The 9,230-nt window shown below is 59.4% G+C and overlaps 1 protein-coding gene across 2 annotated transcripts in view; it reads right to left on the reverse strand.

The window, feature by feature from the left end:
- Positions 1-478: 478 nt before the first annotated feature.
- IGHMBP2 (immunoglobulin mu DNA binding protein 2) overlaps positions 479-9,230 on the reverse strand; it is a 36,173-nt gene continuing 27,421 nt past the window's right edge. For both annotated transcript variants that reach the window (XM_023186233.2, XM_026448728.1), the window contains exons 9-15: positions 7,605-7,787; positions 7,177-7,295; positions 6,526-6,620; positions 5,616-5,739; positions 3,956-4,804; positions 2,694-2,866; positions 479-1,523 (exon numbers count right to left, since the gene is read on the reverse strand). In XM_023186233.2, the coding sequence (XP_023042001.2) occupies positions 1,326-1,523; positions 2,694-2,866; positions 3,956-4,804; positions 5,616-5,739; positions 6,526-6,620; positions 7,177-7,295; positions 7,605-7,787 (1,741 nt within the window). In that variant the 3' untranslated portion in view covers positions 479-1,325. The remainder of the gene's footprint in view (positions 1,524-2,693; positions 2,867-3,955; positions 4,805-5,615; positions 5,740-6,525; positions 6,621-7,176; positions 7,296-7,604; positions 7,788-9,230) is intronic.

Raw genomic sequence — 9,230 nt, forward strand, 5'->3', positions numbered from 1 at the left:
ACTTGATACAAAATGCAGCAGAGTCCTGGTCCCCTTCCCAAACAATTCAGTCCAAAAGCCACTTGACGGGAGCAGGCAAGGCAGGCGTCCAGGACAGGGGGAGGAGGAGGGGCCCTAGTGGCCCAGGGTGGGGCGTCAGCCCAGGTAGGAGGGGGAGAGTGGCCCAGGACCAGCAAGAACAGGGCAGTCGAAGCATGCAGGCCTGGCTTGAGGACACACTAGCCGAATGCACTGCGTAAGTGGCCTCTGGGGGACAGTCACCCTAGGTGCAGGTCGGGGAAGCTCAACCTCACCCAGAACCATCGGGGACATAAAAGGACATGAATGGGATTTAAGGAGAGAGGAGCCTGCACTGGGAGAGTCTGCCGCAGGGAGGTCAGAGGGAGACGGGGCTTGAGAGACGCGGCAGGGAGTGCACAGCAGCTGAGCAAAACAGGCAAAGGGCGCGCCCGTTGGACCCGCAGCAGACACACTGGGACAGTGTGCAACATTGTCATTTAATTTTTAAATAATTGATATCCCTCTGAAACAAAACTCTGAGGCTAAGGTACATCGTCTGAGGTTCTCTTAAATAGAAGAGTTGGTACAGGGCACCGGGGAAGGCCGGGAGGCTCTGGATCCGTTAAGTGCTGATGGTGCTGAGGCTGTGGGACAGCCAGCTCACCTGGTCCCCATGGTGAGGCGCAGCAAGGAGGGGCTGGCACAGGCCAGGTGCCCTTATAAGCCAGAGGGGTGCACAGGCCAGAAAGAGGTGCCCCCCAGACTCACAGGAGCCCTGTGGTGAGGGGGCAGGGGAACGCTGCAATCACCAGTGAACGGCGGACAGAAGGAAAGTGGCCCCAGACTCTGGCTGCACGGGGACATGCAAGCCAAACACTGCTCCCTGCTCCCCGCCTGAGTGCCATTCGCAGAGTCTTATTTCCTGTTTCCTCTCAGCACCCTCATCCTAATGGGCTGAGCTGGCAAGTCCCAGGCATTGGAGGAGTGACTTCAATAGTTTGAGGCCTTGGATATTCTCCAAGGGACTGGAACCTTCCCCAGGATCCAGATGCTGGGATGTGGGTTCTGACGGGGAGTGAGGGGAAGGGACGGGGAGTGAGGGGAAGGGACGTGCATTTCCGAAGCCCCACCTGCATGAGCACTGTTGTCCCCCAGGTGCTTTTCTCCACATTTTGACATTGGAAAAGTTCATCCCGGGGTCCAAAAACCCAAGCTTCCCCCACAGGCCCCTCCGCTCCTCCTCCCTGGTGTAGGCAGAGCATGGTCTGGTGGCGCCCTGGGCTGGCATGGAGAGAGCTCCATGGGGCCTGCGAGGATGTGGCCGGTCACGTCCCCCTCTCCTTCCTCCGGCTGGTCCTCTGGTTGCTGAGCTCGCTCAGCTTCTTATCCAGCCTCCTCTGCAGCTGGGCCCTCTTGGCTGGGTCCAGGGATCTGTCCTTGGTCCCGCTGCCAGCACAGAGGATCCCTTCCCGGCTGATTCTCTGCCGGGCATGGGCGCGAGCCCTCTCACCACAGCCATGGATCTGGGGAGGACACAAGAATCAGCGCTGAGCTCACCGGGGCAAGGAGACAGACCCTGCAGCTCTGCCCATCAAAGAGGTGGGGGGCCACAGGCACCCCAACAGAGAAGACCACTTCTCCTGCCATGTCAATCCTTCACCCTGCAGGCTGCTTGGTGGGAGGGCAGCGGAGTGGTCTGTACCCTGGTGTGGCGGGAGCTCCCGAGTGTGCACACAGGAAGTGGCACCACCCTGACTGACCACACAGTCCCTGCAGCCACTTCCCACTGCCTCCCAGCCTCCACCTACCTAATCCACACTGTAGCCAAGACCAGTGACATCACAGCCCTGCTGACACCCTCCAGGGTACCCCACTGCCTTCAGATCAGGCCCGACGCCTCCAGGCAGCTTGCCAGGCCTTGCCCAGCTACGACTCCAGCCATCCTGCCTTATACTCTACTCCCAACTCCCTGACTGTGCCTGAGGCCTTATGCATGTTCTAAGGGTGGACAGCCTGCCTGCCCACCTGCCATTGGCCCTGTTCTCCCCAGCCCAGATCCCACCTTCTGGACCATAGGTCTCACTTCCTCCAGGAAGCCCACCCTGACTGCTGCATCTGGGTGGGTGTCCCTGCTGCCACCTTGGCCCTGGGTTTCCTTCCTTGGAGCACTCAATACCTGGTACTGTATACTGGTCTCTTACTCAGACCCCCCACCAGGCCCAGCATCCTCCAGGGTAGAGACAAGGCTGGTCCAGACCTCAGCTTCCCACAGGAGCCCACACCTGGTCCTGGGGGTTCTCATCGACCCAGGCTCAGAATGAACGACACAGCAGCCAGGCCACGGCCAGCTCAGACCACGGGCTGGAGGCTCTGCCTCCCACCTCCCCTATGCCAAACAGACCAGATTAGGCCACTGACAGAACCCAGGGACACTGGGACAAAATTCCCTCTGCCCAGAATTCCCACTAACGTGGCTGCAGCTCAGCAAATAAGGCATTTTGTTTGCTTATGCCCTGATGTGCTCAAAACAGATCACGAGTCAGTGTCTGATTTCTGTTTCCGAAGGTATCTGGAGCTCGTTAATGAGCTAATTGTTCCAACTGGAACAAGTCTGCCCAGGGTCTGCTTCCTGGAGACGCAGCACCCCACCACCCCTCCCCACTGTCTGATCCCAGGAGGGGAGGCCGACATACCTCGGGCAGGTGGTGGCTGAGGCAGTAGCGGCGGCTGCAGAGCTGGCAGAACTGGCCCAGGGCTGTGACGCTGGCTGTGCACTTGGTAAAGCCACAGGTGTTATCAGCCTTAATGGCAGCGGAAACCAGGGCCTCAAAGTCCTCCTCCGTGGGCAGATCTATGGCCGGATGTCCTGAAGAAGACCCGTGTCACTCAGGCAAACGGAAAGACAACAATGCCACACCTGGCCCCTCATTTAAGGTTTCAAAAGCAATTCATGGCTGAGCACAGTGGCTCACACCTGTAACCCCAGCATTTTGGGAGGCCGAGGTAGGAGGACTGCTTGAAGCCAGGAGTTCAAAACCAGCCTGGGCAACATAGTGACATAGTGAGACCCCGTCTCTATTAATTCCAAAAAAAAATTAAAAAGCAGCTCACGTGTCTTCCTTCTGCTAACCCGGGGGTGCCTGGGGGCAAGGGTGGCATCAGTCCTGCCCTCTAGCACAAAGCGCGCTTTACAGTAGCTGCTCAGGAAGGGTTTGGAGTGAATTCCTCTGGAGCCCCAGGCTCTGGGAGGCCCCTTTCAAAGCCATGCATGTGCTGGTGGAGCTTTGCCTCAGGAATTCAATGAATCAATGCGAGCTGGAACTCCTGCATGGTCTGGCTGAAGAAAATGGCGGCAGCAGGAGTTCCCCAAGACCGACCAGGTCTACAAGCTCTGCCAGCGTATGCCTGGCCAACTCCCAGTGCACGCCTGGCCAGCTCCTGTGGGGTGGGCACCATGCAGGATGCGGCAAACGGAGCAGAGCCCACCCAGGGACTCCGCACGGCCAATGGGCGAGAATGGTTTTGCGCTCAGCCAGCTCCTGTGGTTCTGAGCATTTTGCCCAGGACGACTTCCAGGCAAAGTGCACCCCGTCGCTGTGCGACACCCCCACCCTCCAGGACCACCCTGTGACCAGCCTGTGACTGCTCCGTTCCCGAGGGGCTCCAGGGAGCTGTCCATGTCTGCTCTTCCAGGCCCCGCCCACTGCCGTAAACACGCTCTGAGCGCTGCCTACTTGCCGAGACCCACACAGGCTCTGGGACAAGAAGGTGCCTGTGACCTAGGGGAGCCCAGACGGAGCTGGGAGTGGCATGACTGAAAATAAAGCTAAAATGACACAGGCGTGGTGCCACCCGGAGGAAGCCCTTCCTTCCGTTGATGGTGGCAGGCGGGTTCCGAGTGGGGCCAGCACCCCAGTGAGGCGACACTGCCCCATGTTCTTGTTAGTTGGCTTACCTTTGGTTTCTTTTTTCTTTTTCTTTTCTGGAAGTTTCTGCTGCCCTGAGGCCTGCTGCCCCTTGCTGGCGGGCTGCCCCTGTGCACTCCTGACCCTCTGCAGTCTCAGATCAGGCTGGTCTGGGCCACGCTGCTCTCTGGGAGGCTGCTCCGTCCGCGCAGGGCTAGGGGGCACTGGCTGGAGAGGAGCTGGGCCACCGGTCCCTGCTGGGGGTCCCGGGGCTGCTGCGGGTCGCGGGGCCGGCGGGGCCCTCTTGCTCACGGTGATGAACCTCCTCTTCCCTTCCCCGGAACTGTCGTGCCTCAGCCCGTGCTCCTCGGCTATTTGGTGGACCCGCAGCCTGTCGTGGGAATTGAGGGAAGGTGGAAACTCCAACTGCGTCTTATCACTGGCCATGAACTCCGCGATCATGGCCCGGAAGTGGTCCACGCCGTCTTGGCTCTCCACTCCCTCCGGGTTGCCTCCGTTGAGGCTGGGCTGAGATGAGGCTTCAGCAGCCAGAGACTTTCCGGCCAGCTTCTTCCGGCCCTGTCTGGCAGCTGCTGCAGACTCCCGGCCTCCCTCCTGCCGCTGGCTTCCAGTCCTGGTGGACGTTGCAGGGCCCTGGGGCTTTGTGGCAGCATGGCTGGGACCCTGGGAGCTCTCATGGGAATAGTTTTCTGGGACAATATCATCAAGATACTCAAAGGCTGTGCGTACTTCCCCATGCCGTGTGAAATACTCCACCAGGGTCTTCAAAAATGCATGGTTGTTGACGGTACGGGAGTCACAGATGACCGCCACATGGCGCCGGGCACGGGTGACGGCCACGTTGATCCTCCGGTCCTCAGCAAGAAAACCAACTTCACCTACAAAAGGCCAGAGGGGAGTGAAAAGCAGGTTTCAGACTAAGAAACAGTCAGGCTCCTATGCCCTTATCAGTAACCACCACCAAAAGTGTGGTCCCCTGCACATGGCCCACCATCCACACACAGCTGCCCGGCCACGCATGGCACCGTGATACCACACCTCCCCTGGCATCTGGCTGCCACAGCTGACTGAGTGGGGCTCTGGGGAACCCGACTGGGTTCTGCCGCTCCTTTCCTTCCGTCTAAGCCCAGCCTCAGGGACTGCCTGGAGTGTGGCTGCAGGTGGCACCCGGGAGAAAGCACAAGAAACCTTCCAGGACCTTCCCTTCTTTCCCCCATAGCTTCTAGGCAGGCCTCATCTGCTGTCTGCCTTCTGAGCATGTCTCACAAAGCCCATTCACTAAACCTGCTTCTGGGAACAACTCGTCCCGAACGGAAAGCCCACGAACCACAGCAGCACAGAACCCACAGCCCCGACCACTCCACCCCACGGCTCTGTGCACAGAGGCTAAAGGCCAGCCCTGGGATGGAGGCTCCACCTCCTCAGCAGGGTGAGCCGGCCATTCCCAGTCCACCCCGCGCCCCCAGCTGCCACCCCAGCCACCTGCTCCCTGACGCACACTCACGCCTCTGAGCCTCCGCAGACTCTCTTGCCTATGCTTTGCCTGATGTGAGCTTACTGAGGACAGAAGCCGCACCATAAGTACACCGCCACAAACCAGTGTGGCGCCCAGCAGACACCTAATATGCCCCTGAATTAATAAATTCACTTCTGTGCTGTCCCCAAAGGACTCTGGTGAGGGCTCCATACCTTTCCTGTTGGACCTGACGAAGGACAGTATCACGGCCTCCTTCTCTCGGCCTTGGAAGCCATCGACGGACTTGATCTCAAGCTCGGGGTGCCTGTGCGCAAGGCTCTGTCTGAGCAGGTCCACCTGAAACACCAGCCAGGCTGTGGTTTCCTCACCCCCATGCCAGCTCGGCAAGACCCTGCCCTTCAGCTCAGAAGAGGGACTCGTGCTGCCAAACAGCCAGGACCTGGGAAGGGGAGCCTGCAGGAGCCCGATGGGGAAAAGCTTCCCGTCCGCCCTCCTCACGGGCACACATGCATGCCAACACGACACCCCGTCCCTGGCATTTTATCATTTCTTTCGGCTCATGACAGCCGCCAGCCTCAGACAGCGCTATGTGTGATGCCCACACACCAGGAAGGGGTGATGGCCACTTCCACAGACCCTCCCCATACTCCAGCAGGTACGTTTTTCCTACCAGATGAGACACGCATGGGAACACGACCTGAGCCAGACCAACAAGGTTCAAGGCTGAGGCCCCTGTGGGAAATGCCAGAAAAGGACAGGCTGTTCTGCCAGGGCTGCCTGTGGAAGGGCGGTGTCACCCTTTCCACAGCCTCAGCCAGAGGTGATTTCCCAGGTGAGGCTGCTGGGGTCACCCGGGAAATCTGGCCAGAACAGAAGCCAGTGCAGAAGGCTGGGGCACTGGCCAGGGCAGGGCAGATGGGGCAGGGTGGGGCGGGGCGGGCAGACAAACAGGCAGAACGGTCCCTGACGACATCATGTGGGCCCTGGATCCAGTCACAGTAAGGTCAGCCCTACCCCCGAGCCTTTCAGTCACCACAGCCAACAAATCACCCTTTTCCTTTCAGCCTCTAGGCTGTGTGAGCCGCAGCTGCTCTGCAGAGGGACAAAAGGAGCCCCTCGCACCTGGAGGTTGTATGGTGAGACCACGGCAATGTCACGGGCTGGAACACCAGCGTCCACCAGAGCCTGGATGTGCAAACTGACGAGGCGGACTTCGCCTGGAGGGAAAGAAAAAACGGTCGAGGCAGCACAAGGTCGCCCCGAGCGGGCGTCCATCACCAACACGTTTTGGGCATGTTTCTGTCTCTCATGGCCAGCTGGTCTTCCACTGTGCCTCAGGTGGCTTCCTGGGAGCTAAACATCTGTGTCCCAGGGCCCCAGGACCAGCCATGCCCAGCTAACTTGAATTTCACATCAGCAGTGAAGGCCTTCTGACTCCTATGGCCGTGCATGCTGTTCGGCGTGGAACTGGGGAGATGGTGGTGTCAGCTGAGCAATGCCAGTTCCCATGGCCAGACCAGCCAGGCAGAGCTGGGCCACCGTTCAGGAGAAGGCCATGAAATGCTGCCAGGCCCATCTCACCCGGCAGCGGGCTGCTCACCCTGGAGAACACAAAGCTGCTCAGCCTCTTGGAGTGTGGGGCTCTAAACCTTCCACCGCCACCAACAACTGCTCTCAGCTCCTCCCGGAATTAGGCAATTAAAATGCCTTTAATTTTTAAAGAGCTCGAGGAATGTTTAAACAAAAAAGCTGGCCGTCTGCAAGCAAGCTCACCAGGGTTCCCTTTCGACTGTTCGTCCTCTTCCTCCAGCTCAAACAGCCCGCAGCCGGCGGTGTCCACCAGGAGCAGGGGCACACCCGTCTCTTCTGTGGCAGCCACGCCTGGGAGGTCCCTGGCACACAGGTAGAGAGGGAGAACGTCAAGGGGGCCACAGCGCAGCACTGAGGCCCCACCCAACAGAACCGACCCCTCCCAGGGGAAAAGGCTTAGGCGGGGGAGGGCAATGAGCACATCAGGACATCAGATGGGAGCCAGCGGGCCTGACCCAGCTCCAGGGCAAGGCCAACTTCTCTTCCAAAAAGCTAGCCTCAGAGTCGACTTTCACGCAGAAAGCTTCACTTTAGCTTGCTGTGTAGAAACAGGTGACGCAGAGGATTACCCAGGGCTAAAGGATGGGGCGGGGGGGGGCCGAGCTACTCACCTCAGCAGGTGCCCCGCCACAGAAGGGTGGGCCGTGAGCTGCCCGAGGTACATGGTGTCAGAGGCCCAGCGCATGATGGCCTGGTGCATGCGGTACTGCACCGTCAGCGTCCGCACCGCCCTCGCGCCATACTCCTCGGCCAGGCGCTCCATCAGGCTGAGCGACAGTCCAGCCAGCGCAGCCCTGCGCCCAGGAGGGAGAAACGGGGAAGGTAGGCCTGAGCCCCAGAGTCCAGGTGTGAACCATGGCAAGTGAGGAGGACAGGCCCCAAACCTCAGGACCCAACTCTCCCCTGGGTTCCAACCCAGAAGTCACCAAGGGGCGGGGTTGGCTGAATCACTGCCCCAAAGGCACCTACGTCCGATTGCCAAGGCCTGGGAATGTTCCCTCATAGGACAACAGGGACGCTGCAGCTGAGATGAAGTTAAGGATCCTGGGATGGGGAGGCAACCCTGGACGACCCGGGTGATAACCCAAGGGTCTCAGAAGAGGGGCACAGGAGGGTCAGAGTCAGAGAAGGCCACTGAGGGGAGAGATTTGAGGATGCAACACTGCCGGCTTCATAGACAGAGGAAAGGGTGACAAGTCAAGCAGTGGCCTCTAGGAGCTGGAAAAGACCAGAAGACGGGTTTCCCCTGGACCCTCCAGAAGAAGCAACGCCCCCGCACCTCGATTTTAACCCGGGGAGACTGATTGTGGACATCTGACCCCCAGACTGACGTTTCTGGAGGTCAGAAAATCTGTTGTTGTCAGCCACTAAGCTTGTGGTCATTTGTCACAGCCACAGTAGGGAACGCACTCACTCCAGCATGCTCCAGCTGTCAGCAGTCCACTCCCAGCAGGGACGGCTGCAGCGGCTGAGCACTGCCCAGGCGCCAGGCACTGCTGGGTGCGCCAGATGGGGATTCACTCCCTTCCTCCTTGTAACAACCTCATGAGGTGGCTGCTGTTATGACTCCCATGTTACACGTAAGAAGGGTGAGACAGAGAGGGAGGCCGCCAGCCCACAGCTGCCCCACTAGTGAGCTGCAGAGCCAGGACCTGCCCGGGCCGCCTGGTGCCAGAGCCCACCCTCTGCACCACTACAGCTCACCAACCTCACCAAAACCCTGGGGCAGTGCCACCTCCACTTCTTCCCTCTGAAAACTTACAAGACCTCTGTGATTAACCTATTTTTAATTCCAACAAAGTGAGACCAGGACGCGATCATCAGTACCAACCACAAACCCAAAACCCCCAGCACAACGCCACCCAATGTGCTCCCCAAAACCATCCTACTCTCTCCAGGGAACGCCACCCAACGTCTTCCCCAAAACCGTCCTACTCTCTCCAGGGAACGCCACCCAACGTCTCCCCCAAAACCGTCCTACTCTCTCCAGGGAACGCCACCCAACGTCTCCCCCAAAACCGTCCTACTCTCTCCAGGGAACGCCACCCAACGTCTCCCCCAAAACCGTCCTACTCTCTCCAGGGAACGCCACCCAACGTCTCCCCCAAAACCGTCCTACTCTCTCCAGGGAACGCCACCCAACGTCTCCCCCAAAACCGTCCTACTCTCTCCAGGGAACGCCACCCAACGTCTCCCCCAAAACCGTCCTACTCTCTCCAGGGAACGCCACCCAACGT

The sequence above is a fragment of the Piliocolobus tephrosceles genome, chromosome 13, assembly GCF_002776525.5.
Source record: "Piliocolobus tephrosceles isolate RC106 chromosome 13, ASM277652v3, whole genome shotgun sequence".
Taxonomy (NCBI): Eukaryota; Metazoa; Chordata; class Mammalia; order Primates; family Cercopithecidae; genus Piliocolobus; species Piliocolobus tephrosceles.